A 16,590-nucleotide genomic window follows, 5' to 3' on the forward strand; every position below is an offset into this window, starting at 1 on the left:
GCGGTTGACTAATCCATGGTCAACAAAACTTTCAGTGCTTCCACTATCTATTAAGCAATTTACCCTCACACCGAGGCTCTAAAGGCTGTGTACGGCCCCTCACCCCAAGTCCAAAGCCCGCTGCGCAGCTCAGACGGCAAAGTCCTCCTCAGCGACAAGATCTCCATCCTCAACCGATGGTCAGAACACTTCCAATCTCTTTTCAGTACCAACCGCTCAGTCCAAGATTCCGCCCTGCTCCAGCTCCCTCAACAGCCCCTAAGGCTAGAGCTGGATGAGGTTCCCACCCTGGATGAGACATATAAGGCAATCGAACAACTGAAAAGTGGCAAAGCAGCAGGTATGGATGGAATCCCCCCAGAAGTCTGGAAGGCTGGCGGCAAAACTCTGCATGCCAAACTGCATGAGTTTTTCAAGCTTTGTTGGGACCAAGGTAAACTGCCTCAGGATCTTCGTGATGCCACCATCATCACCCTGTACAAAAACAAAGGCGAGAAATCAGACTGCTCAAACTACAGGGGAATCACGTTGCTCTCCATTGCAGGCAAAATCTTCGCTAGGATTCTACTAAATAGAATAATACCTAGTGTCGCTGAGAATATTCTCCCAGAATCACAGTGCGGCTTTCGCGCTAACAGAGGAACCACTGACATGGTCTTTGCCCTCAGACAGCTCCAAGAAAAGTGTAGAGAACAAAACAAAGGACTCTACATCACCTTTGTTGACCTCACCAAAGCCTTCGACACCGTGAGCAGGAAAGGGCTTTGGCAAATACTAGAGCGCATCGGATGTCCCCCAAAGTTCCTCAACATGATTATCCAAGTGCACGAAAACCAACAAGGTCGGGTCAGATACAGCAATGAGCTCTCTGAACCCTTCTCCATTAACAATGGCGTGAAGCAAGGCTGTGTTCTCGCACCAACCCTCTTTTCAATCTTCTTCAGCATGATGCTGAACCAAGCCATGAAAGACCCCAACAATGAAGACGCTGTTTACATCCGGTACCGCACGGATGGCAGTCTCTTCAATCTGAGGCGCCTGCAAGCTCACACCAAGACACAAGAGAAACTTGTCCGTGAACTACTCTTTGCAGACGATGCCGCTTTAGTTGCCCATTCAGAGCCAGCTCTTCAGCGCTTGACGTCCTGCTTTGCGGAAACTGCCAAAATGTTTGGCCTGGAAGTCAGCCTGAAGAAAACTGAGGTCCTCCATCAGCCAGCTCCCCACCATGACTACCAGCCCCCCCACATCTCCATCGGGCACACAAAACTCAAAACGGTCAACCAGTTTACCTATCTCGGCTGCACCATTTCATCAGATGCAAGGATCGACAATGAGATAGACAACAGACTCGCCAAGGCAAATAGCGCCTTTGGAAGACTACACAAAAGAGTCTGGAAAAACAACCAACTGAAAAACCTCACAAAGATAAGCGTATACAGAGCCGTTGTCATACCCACACTCCTGTTCGGCTCCGAATCATGGGTCCTCTACCGGCACCACCTACGGCTCCTAGAACGCTTCCACCAGCGTTGTCTCCGCTCCATCCTCAACATCCATTGGAGCGCTCACACCCCTAACGTCGAGGTACTCGAGATGGCAGAGGTCGACAGCATCGAGTCCACGCTGCTGAAGATCCAGCTGCGCTGGATGGGTCACGTCTCCAGAATGGAGGACCATCGCCTTCCCAAGATCGTATTATATGGCGAGCTCTCCACTGGCCACCGTGACAGAGGTGCACCAAAGAAAAGGTACAAGGACTGCCTAAAGAAATCTCTTGGTGCCTGCCACATTGACCACCGCCAGTGGGCTGATAACGCCTCAAACCGTGCATCTTGGCGCCTCACAGTTTGGCGGGCAGCAGCCTCCTTTGAAGAAGACCGCAGAGCCCACCTCACTGACAAAAGGCAAAGGAGGAAAAACCCAACACCCAACCCCAACCAACCAATTTTCCCTTGCAACCGCTGCAATCATGTCTGCCTGTCCCGCATCGGACTGGTCAGCCACAAACGAGCCTGCAGCTGACGTGGACTTTTTACCCCCTCCATAAATCTTCGTCCGCGAAGCCAAGCCAAAGAAAAGAAGAAAGATTAATTTTGATACACACAGTGGCATCAGATAAATTGTGTGGACTCGCCTGATTCATGTGTAGGGAAGCAAGTCTAGCTTGTTCTTCGTGTCCTTCTATCCAATAATACTCGGCATCATATTCATCTCCTGAAGACTGTGTCCTCTGCTCTGTAGCATTTGTCCAAGATGGCTAGCTGCACATGGCATTCTTCTTCTGTTTGTCTGTGGAGAAAGAAGAGCTTTCCCGCCTGTCATTAGCATGAGACTGGGCCTTGGCTGTGGCCTTGGGGCTTCTGCAGTCTTTTGCATAATGCCCACGTTTTCCAGTTGGAACTGACATTTTCTCTGGCAGGGCAGAGGGCTCTGGGATGCTTTCTTTGTCCACAGAAAAAGCACTTGGGACCCTCAAGGTGTGCTGCCACTGCTGTGAATTCCTGTGAGGCAGCATACTTTTCTTTTCGTGGGTCTAGAGAGTCCAGCAGTGTGACGTTTGTCCCAGCCCCAGGGTCCTGTGAGTACTCCTCCAATTCTTTCCTGGTTCTTTCTAAAGCTTCTGCAATAGTCTCTGCCTCATCTAGCCCCACCATTCCTTTCTCCAACAATCAATGTCTCGTCTCAGTAGACCATACGCCCGCAACAATTCTTTCCCTAATAAGGTCCTCCGCATACTCCTGAGCTGATACTGCTTTAAAGTTGCAGCCTCTCGCCAGGTCTTTCAGAGAGAGTATAAAGTCTCTGGCAGACTCCCCTGCTTGTTGTGACCTGGTCATGAGCCTGTACTGGGAGTGGAGTTCGCTATGCCCCTTACTGTAATGTCTCTGTAAAGTGCTCATTGCCTCTTGGTAGGACCTGGCATCCTGTATAAGAGAGTAAGGGTAGTCTCCCAGCTGCGCTAACAGCAGCATTAATAGCTCTTTATCCAATGCCTCAGCACCCTCCACGTAATTCAGAAAGCATCTCTGTCAGTGGCAGAAGTGCTTGCTGGCTCCGGGATTTCTGGGGTCGAGCTCCAGCCTTTCTGGTCACAGCACATGGCTAAGCCACAGTCTCTGGTCCCTTAGGTAATGTGGGGGAACCCTGGGGGTCGTTCCCGGTCTCCACGTGGTCTCTGGGTCTAGGTGTAGCAAGGGTGGACCCTGGGGTACTGGGAGCTGCTGGTAGAGCCTCTGTGGGGCTTGTGTCTGCTGGAGGAGTAACCTGGGTGCTTGGGGCTGTTGGCTGAGTCTCTGGGGTAATCCCAGCAGTAACATCAGGTCTCCGTGGTACTGGGGAAACTGCTGCTGGGGGAGTGACAGTAGCGGTGTCTGCTTTCCCTAGCTCTGGAGTGGTCGAGAATTCTGTACATACGTGTCGATCGGGAGCACGATTTGCAGAGATCCTTCCACCCGTGCTTGTAGTGGCCCTTTTCTGATCGGACCGGGGTTTAGAATCGGCGGCGCCTGTACCAGCAAACCCACGGGCAGGCAGGGCTCTTGGCTGTTTCTTACCTGCCCTATCGTACTTCTGTGGTCTTCCCCGCATTCCACCACAATTCCAGTACAGGGGTCCCTTGCCGTCTCTGTCCTCGGATGCACGTGCGTGCTGGTCATCCCCGGATTCCATTCCTCAGGAAGAGTCTCCAGGTGGTCGGGAATGCGCGTTGGAGCAGAAGCAGCTTCCATCCTAGTAGCTATGATATTAGTTTATTAAATTGTACTGACAATAACCACACCAGCAATGCAAGTATAAGACAGCTTTAGTAAACTAATTATTTACACTAAGAGGCCTTGTCTCTCTGCAAGAGAAACCTGGAAGGCTAGACTGTAGCTCTGGACTGCTTTATATACAAGTGATGACCCTTGGTGACCTAGTGGTGTAATTACATATCACCACACATTGACACTTTACTGATGTCATCCCAGTATTAAGAGACCTGGCTGGCCAGGTCTAGACTTGCCAGGGTTTCATGGGTGAGATTTGATTCCCAAAATCTAGTACTCATCATGGTCGATTCACAGTTTTTGTTCATACTACCTGCATCGACCCAACCATCTCACAGTAAGGTAAGGTAAGGCAGGAGGTTTGACCTGTTCAAATGCTTCCTGAGAACTGGTATAACCTACAGTTGGTAGAAGTTGAAATCAATTGCTGGTGTTTTCTGATAGTTTGTGTTCTCTTCGTCTTTATTCTTGAATTTTATTGTTTTGAAAAACCTTTCCCTTCTCCCCCTTCCCTCCTAAAGCCAGGCATTCTTTCAGGGATGCACTCCAGTATTGCTGTTGAAAGGCATTTCAAATCGTCTTTTATTTGTCTAGAGATCAAGGCATAGTCACAAGAAAAGAAAGCATTTGGATACTGTGGGCAGAAGGAATAAAACCAGCTTGCTTTCATTATCATTAACTCTCTGTTCCAGGATGAAAAAGAAGTGGAAAATATTTTTGACATGCCTCCATCATGGGCTCAGCAAATTGTCATTCCTGCTAAAGGTAAATGAGTCAGCCCTAAACTTGGGATATATGGTATTTTCAAAAGTAAGGGTACTTTTTAAAAAAAATGTCAGTCAAATTTAATTAGAGGCAAATTTTGTAAAACTGATTGACAATTTCATCACAATTTATTTGATTATGTGTTTCTCTAGCTTTCCAAAACTGAAGGTGGTACCAGATATATATAGAAACGAATGTAAGAACTTGGATTCAAATAACACCTTATCAATGCATATCATAATCAATTAAGTTCCTCTGAAGTACATTGAATTCATAAAAAAAATGTAGCTGTTAATCTATGCATAGCAAGGCCCCACAAACTGCAAATAATCAGAAGATACGAGTTTGAAAATGAGCACCACCTCAGTCAAAGACAGCTTCTGTTCTGCTGTTATCAGACTCTTGAACAGAACTTTCATTAGCAAAATAATGCTGTCCTTGCAATGTTTTAACCGAATTATTTTCTCTGCACTCAGTTTTTTTTTGGCATGACCTATCGTACCTAATTATGGGTTGACTTGCCTGGATAGCAGACAAAACAAAGTATTTTGCTGTCCACATGACAAAAGACAGTTCAGTTCAATTCAATTCAATTTCAATCAATTCAACAACATTGGGGCCTTCTTTTTGCTTGGTGAGAACAGGATAAGCCAGCATGAGCCAGGAAGAACTGATGAATAAGTACCAAGCATGGCATCTATCTGGGAGTTATAACCTGGAACAACGGTTTAGCTTCATGGATAGTAATGTCCCTTGAGACAGAAGAATGTGGGTTCAATACTATTCAAGTTGACATAAACGTTCTCATGCTTTCATTGAAGAAAACCTAAGTATTCTCTTGATTTTCTAATTGCTATTGCATTCCAAAAGTAATGGATTGGTCAGAGAGTGCTTTGGAATGTTCCAAGAAAATTATCACATTTTGTATAACTTTTATATTATAAAAATGATAGCATGGTTAGCATGGCAGTTAGCGCAAAGCTCTTACAGTGCCAGTGACCCAGATTTGCATCCAGCACTGTCTGTAAGGAGTTTGTACATTTTCCTCGTGTCTACATGGGTTTCCTCCCTTCTTTAAATCATGCGGGGGTTGTAGATCAATTGGGTTTTACTGGACAGCACAGGCTCGTGGGCCAAAAGGGCCTATTATCATGCTATATGTCTCCAAAATAATGTTCATTATATTTTTTATTTCTACTGGACATAGTTGGTGTAGGTTCTGATCAAACTCATCTGTAGGTTCAGCTTGAGGGACAAAATCTGATCAAACTCATTCCTTGTCCTAGAGCATTAATAGTTTGCTCTTCAGTCCTCAGTACAATCATATTTAGTGCAATTTGTGTCAAATGGAAGTGTCATAATGCAGTTGATGTTCACTTGGAGTACTGCACATTACAAATTACTTCAGCTTAGCTTGAATTAAATAAAGTAATACAGATTTCAACACATCACCTTAAAATGTGATGCTGCTTTGCTTCCAGCAGCCACAAGCAAATTAGAGCTTATAAAATCTACCTGTTCCATCCATATCTGTCTAAACATTACTAGTATAGTGACGACATACCAAGAATGACAACTCCAAATTGCAGAGACGAGAGCCCTGCCAACTGGGAAGTATGTTAAGTGATGTTTCTTCAAAAATAATTGTGTGCCAGCCCCAGAATGCAGTCTTCTCCAATTAACCAAAGATCACTTGGACTGAAGGAGTAATTAATGAGAGCTTTTCATGGTCTTCCCTGGTAAAATTGGTAATCAAATCATCAAAATGGCAGCCTTAAATTTATTATTGCCTCCTACTTAAAGAAGAGAAGCTCAGAATCAATGCAATCACAGAAATCCCTTTCAATGCTAAGCACAATGAGATTAGAGTCTGTCAATTGAACGTTACAGGTCTTTTGCATGTCAAGTGCATCTACCTGATAAAATTACCAAGAACCAATTACCTTGATGTTATAATGTGAAGGAAAAGCATATTGTTCACAACAAGCAATAGTAAGATCTGTAAGTTGCACACTTGCTACGTACTTGCATCATGCAAAATTCACTTGGAAATAAATGAGAAAGAGCAAATCACTAATTCATTAACTTTTCCTTGCCACTCTTTTATGTGGTAGTAAGTACAGAAGCAGGACGTGAAAGGGGAGCCCAGCTGGCCTGGTACATTTAATGTTGAGCAACAATGGAAAGATATCAAGGTCTTGGCAAGAGAACAGCTGAAATTCATGGGAATGGAACATGAATGAGAACCTTAGATGTAAAGATTAAAGTTTGTTCTCCTTATTGCAATAACATTGACGGGGAGGTATAAGGGAGGTATTCAAATGGAGTAAAAACCCTTTGTTAGCAAAGGTAAAGATACATAACTGGTGTTTCGGGCTTGAGCCCTTCATCAAGATATGAGAAAATGCTGGCAGGCGTCCTTACAAAAGAGTAGGGGGAGTGGGGTTGGCAAAGGTGGCAGATGATAGGTGGAGAAGGGAGGGAGGGAACAGCAGCAATGAGAGGGAGGAGGGATGGCTGGGTGATTGAGAAGGAAGGGAGGGAAAACTGGAAAGACAAGAAAGACAAGTAACGATGAACAGGTTTAATAGAAACCTCAATGAGTTCTGCACATGCTGCGAGCTGAAATTGTCTTCCATTGCTTCTGCCTCCAGGCTCACTTTCATGACTGTGACTCTCCACTCCCTCCACCCATGTCCCCTTCTCCTGCTTCAAGCCTTCTTACCCTTCCTGGACACCTCGTCCTGGCCAGCTGCCCACTCTGGACCTCTTTATTTCCAACTGCTGCCGAAACATCAACCACCTCAATTTTACCATCCCCTTTTTGTATTCCATCCTCACCTCCTCAGAATGCTCAGTCCTCCATTCTCTTTGCAACAATCCCAACCTCACTATCAAACCCACAGACAAGGGTGCAGTTGTGGTCTGGCACACTGATCTCTATCTTGCCAAGGCCAGTTGACAGCTCTCAGACACATCCTCCTATTGACCCCTTCCACAGAACCCTACCTCTAAACATCAAGCCACTGTCTCCAACTCCATCAACTTCATCACCTCTGGTCACCTCCCTCCCTTGGCCGCCAACCTCGTCTCCCATCCTTTGTCTACTTTCTACCAAAGATACACAAACCCAACCATCCATGCAGACCCATTGTTTCTGCCTACTCTTGCCCCACCAAACTAGTTTCATGTTACCTTGACTCTATCTTTTCTCCCCGGTTCAATCCCTCCCCACCTACCTCTGTGACATCTCACATGCCCTCCATCTCATCAATGACTTCAGATTCCCTGAACTGGAGTGCCTCATCTTCACGATGGATGTCCAATCCCTTTATACCTCTATCCCCCACACAGAAGGTTTGAAAGCACTTTGCTTCTTCCTGGACCAAAGGCCTGACCAGTCCCTCCTCCACCTGGCTGAACTTATTCTCACTCTAAATAACTTCTCCGACTTCCTCCAAATCAAAGGAGTAGCCATGCGTACCCCATGGGTCCCAGCTACCCCTGCCTATTTGTGTGCTTTATGGAGCAATCCATGCACCAAGCCTACACAGGTAAGACCCCTCAACTCTTTTTCCAGTATATCCTTTCAAACCGCATGGATGCGCCTTTGTTCTTTAGTGATTAAAAGCATATTGGCTTCTCAACCTCAGTCTTTGAGTAATTGATGGTGCACCAACTACATTTCCTCACACCCTATCCCCTGCAAAGATTCCATCCCCTTCTCTCATTTCTCATCTGTTTCCAACATGAGGTCTTCCAGTCCAGAACTTCCAAAATATCTGCCTTCTTCTAGAAACGTGGCTTCCCCTCCACCACTATCAACTCAGCCCTCACCTGCACCTCCTCCATTTCCCACTCATCTGCCCTGACCCCTCTGCCACCAGGTGCAACAAACATGGAATTCCCCCTCATCCTCACCTACCACCCCACCAGCCTCCGCATCCAACACATTATCTGCCAGAATTTCGGTACAGGCCCCACCTCTCCTCCCTTCTCAGCTTTCCGCAGGGACCACTCTTTTGGTAATTCCCTCGTGCACTCATCCCTCCCCACCCATAGCACCCACACCTCCTCCCTCACCTCAGTCTGGGGCTCCTAAAGGTCCTTTCAAGTGAAGCAACACTTGACATGTACATTTGCAGGATTGATCTAATGCATCCAGTACTCCCTTTGTGGCATTCTCCACATCAGAAAGACCAGTCATAGATTGGGAGATCACTTTGCTAAGCAATTCCTCTTCATCCACAACAACAGCAACTTCACAGTAGCCAACACATTTTCTCATACCTTGAAGAAGCCTGACGCATTGGTTAATGGATCTTTACCTTTGCTATATAAAGGACACTGTTTGACCTGCTGAATTTCTCCAACATTTTATGTTTTTTACTTCAAACCATGGTGTAAATTTTTGTGATTTACTTCAGATAAATGTTGGACACGGATTTAAGATAATTTTACAATGGAACCAATTGCTGTAGAGGAGACTTTTTTATTCTGCAAATTGTTATAATCAAGCTTGCAATGTCTGAAAGGGTGGTGAAACTAAATTAGCAAATAACCTTTAAAAAATTAATTGGATAAATAAGTAAAAGTGAATATATATATTTTTAAAAAATATATAGATATTTATTTATTTGTTTGTTTTATATCTCTCATTTATTTATGGGGTTCAACTATTACATTGTTACTACTTTTAAGAGGCTGAAATGCACAGTAGAATCCAAAGTAGTATATCAGTACCAGAAGTCCAAATGATCTCTAAATTAAGCAAAAACACAATGAGTTAAAATAATAATGGAGTCTGCGCATCAAAACACATATCCTACCAAGTAACAAAAGAGTAAAACACGAAAGTTGGCAGACACTGTGTTTGAAGTAAAAACACAAAGGGTTGGGTGGTGGTGGTGGGAAGAGAGGGAGAACTCAAAGGAAAAGATGAGGGTTTATTAGGGGGAGGTGTGAGGGGATAGGGAAGGCTGAGGAGTAGTGATGGTGGTGAGGGGGGTGGGGGGAATGAGCCTGTGGGATCTAGCAGCGGAGGTATCCAAGGTGTCAGCCTTGTGGAGGTTAAGGTTGGTATGGGAATTGTTGAGGGAATTGGCATGATTGCTGGAATGGGGGTTGTTGGGACAAAGGTAGCTATCTGTTGTCAGAGGTGTCAGGAGCTCTGGTCTGTGAACAGGGTAGGAAATCTGCATCAAAGATTTTGGGAGCTCTGATCTGCGGCAGCCAGGGCCAAGGTCTGAGTTCACAACTGAGGCATCAGGAGTCCCTATTGGCAGGTGGCGAGGCTGAGAAAAGAGTTTGTGTCTGAAGCGATAGGAGTTCTGGCCTGTGGACAGCCGGGGCTGAGATGAGAGTCCTCAACCGAGGCGTTGGGAACTCCAGTCAGCGGGTGGCCAAGCAGAGGTGAGAGTTCATGACCAAGACGTTGGGAGTAAGGTGTAGCTCTTAGAAATATTTTCCCACACTTTCTCTTTTATTTGTATCCATCACACTCAACAGACTAACTTAGTGAAATCTGTTTAAAGGTTGTAGCGGATGCTACACAAATAGAAACACACTACTGAACACGGTGGGGGTTTCAAGTGAACAGTTTATTCAAACTTTGCGCGTGTCCTTTAAGGGTGGCGTGAGCTCCACTCCCGCGCTGGCGATGACGTCATCACGTTCACCCAAGGTGCACGCTTTGGCCTAACCCACAGGGCACTGAGGTCCCCCGACAGCACCATCTTCCCACGGCTGCCTCGCTGGTGTGGCGATACAAGTGGGGCCGGTTCGCCACGAGCGATGTGCACCACCACACAAACCCCTCCCCCAGAACCAGCTTACACGTATTGCTGCTTCGGCAGCCGACTTCGTCATTTCAGTTGGGCCATCAGTACTAGCTGGCTAAGTGTGCTGCCTTGAGTCTGTCAACTGTGAATATCTCCTCCCTGACCCCAATGCCCAATGAGAATGACTTGCCTGAGCATTTCAGGACTTTGTAGGGGCTCTCGTAAGGGCGCTGCAGGCCGCGGGATGTGGGCCTTGCCGGACGAAAACGAAATCAGTCGTGGCCAATTCTTTGGGATGCAAGACGGGCGGCTGCCATGATGAGGGTGCTAGTGAGACGAGCTTGCCTCGCCAGTAAAGTCTGATTCTCGCTCGCAGAACCAGTGCTTGGGCCAAAGAACTCCTGGGTAATGACAAGGGTGCGCCATAGACCAGTTCTGCAGACAATACCTGTAGGTCTTCCTTCAGGGCTGTTCTGATGCCAAGTTCGTCTGCCAAGTTGGGGCCAGTAAGGCGACCCATGAGAGCTGACTTGAGGTGCTGGTAGAAACGGTCCATTAGACCATTGGCCTGGGGATAGTATGCGGTGGTATGGTGGAGCTTGATCCCTAGGAGGTTCACCAGCTGCAACCAGAGGGCGGATGTGAACTCGGCACCCCTGTTGCTTGTCATGTGTGCCGGAATGCCAAACCTGGCGATCCAGTGGGCGAGTAGATTTCAGGCGCAGGACTTGATGGAAGTGTCTCTCAGCGGGATGGCTCCGGCACCTTCATCGTGCTGTTGACCACAGTTAACAAGTAGCGGGCATCCCTGGACACCGGTAAGGGGCCCATGATGTTGATGTGTATGTGTTCAAACCTCTTGGTCAGGGAGTCAAAGTGCTGCACCGGGGCCTTGACAAGGCGCTGGACTTTGGAGGCTTGGCACTGCATGCAGTTTCTCACCATCTCAACTAACTGTTTCTTGAGGCCATGCCACATGAATCGTTCTGCCACCATGTGCACCGAGGTCTTGACCGAGGGGAGAGCCAAGTTGTGGACCATGCTGAAGCTCTGCGGCCCCCATTGTAGTGGGACTAGTGGGCGCGGCAAGCCGGTGGAGACGTCACAGAGCAGCATGTCAGGACTGTCTAGCAATTTGTGGTCCTCGAGTATGAGGCCCGTGATGGCGGTGCAGAAAGCTTGTGTTTCTGCATCTTCCTTCTGCACCTGCGCTAGCTGGGCGTAATCCAAGCCGGGGGATAGGCTGTATTTGGTGGGCCTTGAGAGCACGTCTGCAACGACATTGTCCTTACCTGCTCAGTGTCGGATGTCGGTGATGAACTCCGATACGTAGGACAGGTGTTGCTGTTGGTGCACTGACCAGGGATCTTTGGACATGGTGAGGGCCTGAGTGAGCAGTTTTTGGTTGGTGAAAACGGTGAATGGCCTGCCCTCCAGTAAGTACCAGAAGTGTCTGATGGCCAGATACAGGGCCAGCAGCTCCCTGTCGAAGGCACTGTATTTTAGTTCCGGGGATGGAGGTGCTTGCTGAAGAACGCAAGTGGGTGCCACTGGCCATTGACTGATTGCTCCAGGACGCCCCCGATGGCCGTGGCCAAAGCGTCCACTGAGAGTGTGGTGTGGGTGTCAGGCTGTGGGTGGGCCAGTGGGGTGGAGTTCGCCAGGGCGTCCTTCGTCGCGTTGAAAGCATTCTTGGCCTCTTCCGTCCACTACAAGGTCTTATTCTTGGCGGTGATCAGTGCGAACAATGACCGGATTATGCAAGCCGCCCCCGGGATGAAGCAGTGGTAGAAGTTGACCATCCTGGTGAATTCCTGAAACCTTTGAGGGTGTCAGGCTTCAGGAACTGCCGTATGGCTGCAACCTTCTCGGGTGCTGGGGCAGCTGCAGAGATGGAATGGCCCAGGAAATGCAGGGCCTCCTTGCTGAACTGATACTTGGCCATGTTGATGGCAAGGCCGAACTCTGCCAGGTGAGCAAATAGTGCACAGAGATGGACTTTGTGTTCATCGTGATCCCGACTAGTGATGAGGATGTCGTCAAGATAGATAAACACGAAATCCAGGTCTCTGTCAACTGGTTCCATCAGCCGTTGAAATGTCTGGGCTGCGTTTTTAAGGCTGAAAGGCATCTGCAGAAACTCAAATAGGCTGAACGGGCTGATGATGGCGGTCTTGCCGATGTCGTCGGGATGGACTGGGATTTGGTGGTACCCCTATATCAGGTCAACCTTTGAGAAAACTCGGGCGCCATGCAAGTTGGCTGTAAAGACCTGTATATGCAGGATGGTGGTCGCGTCATTGAGGTGATGGTAGTCCCCGCATGGGCGCCAACCCCGGGAAGCCTTCGGGATCATGTGGAGGGGGGAGGCCCAAGGGCTATCTGAACTGTGGACGATCCCCAGCTCCTGTAGTCGGGAGAACTCCTCCTTTGCCAGTTGTAGCTTCTCAGGGGGGAAAATGCCTGCCTTTGGCATGGAGGTGGGGCCTGGGTCAAAATGTGGTGGCGGATTCCATGTTGGGGCTTGGCAGAAGTGAACTGTGGCAGCAGGATGGTGGGGAATTCATTGAGTATGCAAGAATACTCGTCCTTGAAGGCGCTGATGGAAGCTATTCCTGGGTCACACGTGTTTGTGGAATCGAGGTGGACGGATTGGCAAGTGCGGGCATGTACCAACCGCTTGCCTTTGATGTCCACCAACAGGCTGTGTGCGCGGAGGAAATTGGCTCCCAGCAGTGCTGTGCACACCGTGGCCAGTATGAACTTCCAGTGAAACCTGTCCTTGCCAATCTGGAACGGTGCTGAAAGTCTTGATGGAGGATCTGTTGGCTGTCCTTAGAGTTGGGCCTTGTGCACGGATGTGAGTCTCGAGGGCAGTCAGGAGAAGAACGCTCAGTTCTGCTCCAGTGTCTACCAGGAAATGCTGGCCACTGGACTTATCGATCACATGCAGGAGGCTGTTAGTGCAGCCAGCTGTTGCACCCATTAACGGCGGCTGGCCAGGTTGTTTTCCTGAAACGAACAGGACTGCTTGCACTTGCGGGCTTGGGCCCACTAGCATTGATGGTAGAAGCACCAGATGGGGTGGTACTCTTCCAGTTTGAGCTTGGGGGGGGGGCGCATGCAGCCCACAGGGTCCTGGGCAGGTAACCTGGCTGAGGGTGGCCTTGTTTCCTCATTTGGTCCGCCAGAGTACGTCTGCGTGGATCTGAGAAATCCTCATCTGCCAGCAAGAGGTGGATGTCCTCCGGCATCTGCTCAAGGAAGGCCTGTTCGAACATCAAGCAGAGTCTGTGGCCCTCTGCTAGTGCGAGCATCTAGTCCATGAGGATAGATGGGGTTCTGTCGCTCAGACCATCCAAGTGTAGGAGCCTGGTGGCACGCTGCTGATGGGATAAGCCGAAGGTCCCGAGGAGGAGGCTTTTGAGAGCAAGGTATTTACCTTCCTCTGGTGGGTTGTGGATCAGGTCATCCACCCTGGCACGGTTTTTTTTTAAATTTATTTATTTGAAAAATTATTAGTAATCATACAAAGTACAGACCATAACAAAATTTTTTTAAAAAGAAAAAAAAATTAAAATTAAGACTAAAAAATAAAATAAATCAAAGTACATCTAAATGCATATAGTGACCACTTTTTAACAAAAAAAGAATAATTATCATGCAAAACATATGTAATTTTTTCCATAATAATACAAGCTTTCATTTCATTATACTATCGCATTATATTAATCACTGTATTATCTTTCCATGTACTTGCTATACATTTTTGAGCTACAGACTGCTAAATATACAAATGCAATTTGAAATTTATCCAACCTCAATCCCTTTAAAGGAATCATATAACCCAATAAAAAAATAGATGGATCTAATGATAATTTAAATTATACAATTTTTCCAAAATTAGCTTAATTTCTTCCCAAAATGGTTGTACATATGTACAGGACCAAACAGAATGTAAGAAGTTCCAACTCATGTACCACATCTAATACAAGAATCTGAATTACTAAAGCCATATATTTTCAATTTCTCAGGTGTTAAATATAACTGATGTAAAAAATTATAATTAACCATTCCATATCTCACATTTGTCAATCTAGTAACACTATCATGACACATATCCGTCCAATATTCTTCAGGAAAAACAAAATTTAAGTCATTTTCCCATTTGAGCTTAGATTTCTCCCATTCAGGTTTATACATATTATCTTGTAATACTTGATACATAACAGAAATATAGCCCTTTTTAGGTATAGAAGAAATCAAAGACTCGAATTCTGACAATACAGGTAAAATCATCTCTCTACCATACATACTTTTTTATCAACAATTGAAGTTGATAATTAACAAATAAAGAATTTTCAGCAATATCAAAACGCTCTTTCAGTTGAGTAAAAGAAAGAAACTGACCTTCTACAAAACAATCCTGCAATGTTTTTATACCTTAAAATCCCAATTCTTTAAATGACTATTAAATAATGAAAAAGGAATAAGCTGATTATATAATGGCATTAAAATAGATAATTTACCCTTTGATCCTATAATCCTATAATATTATTCTTGTTTATAATCTTATAGATGTTTTAATATTGGCACATTATATTCCCGTAATAAATTTATATTCCACCAAAATATAAATTGATGTATTGCAGTTTTAGAGGTACATGCTAACTCAACTTTAGCCCAACTTGGAGGCCGATCCAAATCCATCAAACCACTAATAAATTTAAGTTGGGCTGTTTCATAATAGTTCTGAAAATGAGGTAATTGTAATCCATCTAATGCATACTTCCAAGTAAGTTTATTTAATGCCTCCCTTGGTAATTTACCTTTCCATAAAAATTCCCTAGTGACTTTCTTTAAGTCCTGAAAAAGTTCCTTGTAAGAGAACATGGTATTGATTGAAACAAATATTGAATACATGGAAAAATATTCATTTTAATACAATTAACCCGACCAATTAAAGTTAATGGAAGGTCCTTCCACTTAATTAAATCTGCTTTAATCTTTTTCAATAATGGAACATAATTTAATTTATATAAAGATTGATACTCAGTATTCACAATTATTCCTAAATATTTAATTTCATCTGACCATTTCAAATTAATAACATTTTTATAAACTGAATAATCTCCTTCACCAACCGGTAAAATTTAACTTTTATTCCAATTAACTTTATATCCAGATAATGATCCATACTGTAATAAACATTCCTGTAAGTGTGGCAAAGATTGTTCCGGATTTGTTAAATATATCAAAACATCGTCTGCAAATAAATTAATCTTATACTCTTTGTCCAGAACTCTCATCCTTTGTATCTGTTCATTTTGCTGTATTAATTGAACTAATGGTTCAATGACCAACGCAACCGGGCTGGTGACAATGGACAACCCCATCGGGTAGATCGTGTCAATTTAAATGATGATGAAACTTGTCCATTTGTCACCACCCTAGCAGTCGGGTTTGTATATAAAACTTTAACCCAACCAATAAAAAAGGGGCCAAATTTAAACTTTTCCAAAACCTTAAATAAAAAGTCCCATTCGACCCTATCAAAAGCTTTTTCCACATCAAGTGTGGTTAGGTTGCTGCCAGTATGCATTGATCAAACTAATTAATTGAAGAATGTTATCTGAAGCATGTCTATTTCTAATAAAACCTGTTTGATCTACATGTATCAATTTAGGTAAATATTTAGCAAGCTGATTTGCTAACATTTTAGCTATTATTTTATAGTCCACATTCAATAAAGAAATAGGTCTATACGAAGACATCTTTAACAGATCTCTATCTTTCTCTGGAATTACAGTAATTAAAGCACTAGAACAAGATTCTGGTAAGTTATAATGTTCAGTCACTTGTTGTATACCTTTCCAAACACTGAAGATAAGTCTTCATAAAAAAACTTTATAAAATTACACCGAAAACCCATCATCACCTGGTGACTTACCATTAAGCATTTCCAACATAGCAGTCTTAATTTCTAAATCTGTAAACGGAGCTTCCAAATCTATAATATCCTCTTCTTCTAAAGCTGATAACATTAATGTAGATAAAGAAGAATCAATAGATCTATTGTCCCATCTCCCTTCAGAAGTATATAATTTTTTATAAAATGAATAAAACTGGTCATTGATTTCCTGAGGTTTATAGGTAACTATTAAATTCTTTTTAACAGCATTAATAACTCTTGAGATCTGTTCCTTCTTTAACTGCCATGCAAGTACTTTGTGCGCCTTCTCATCCCATTCATAATATCGTTGCTTAGATAGATT

General features: G+C 45.0%; 1 protein-coding gene across 3 annotated transcripts in view; it reads left to right on the top strand.

Annotated features, from left to right (window-relative positions):
• The window catches only part of ccdc135 (coiled-coil domain containing 135), a 144,016-nt gene that overhangs the window by 49,479 nt on the left and 77,947 nt on the right, over positions 1-16,590 (top strand). For all 3 annotated transcript variants that reach the window (XM_069917196.1, XM_069917197.1, XM_069917198.1), the window contains one exon: positions 4,463-4,535. In XM_069917196.1, the coding sequence (XP_069773297.1) occupies positions 4,463-4,535 (73 nt within the window). The remainder of the gene's footprint in view (positions 1-4,462; positions 4,536-16,590) is intronic.

Source organism: Narcine bancroftii, chromosome 2 (assembly GCF_036971445.1).
Source record: "Narcine bancroftii isolate sNarBan1 chromosome 2, sNarBan1.hap1, whole genome shotgun sequence".
Classification (NCBI taxonomy): Eukaryota; Metazoa; Chordata; class Chondrichthyes; order Torpediniformes; family Narcinidae; genus Narcine; species Narcine bancroftii.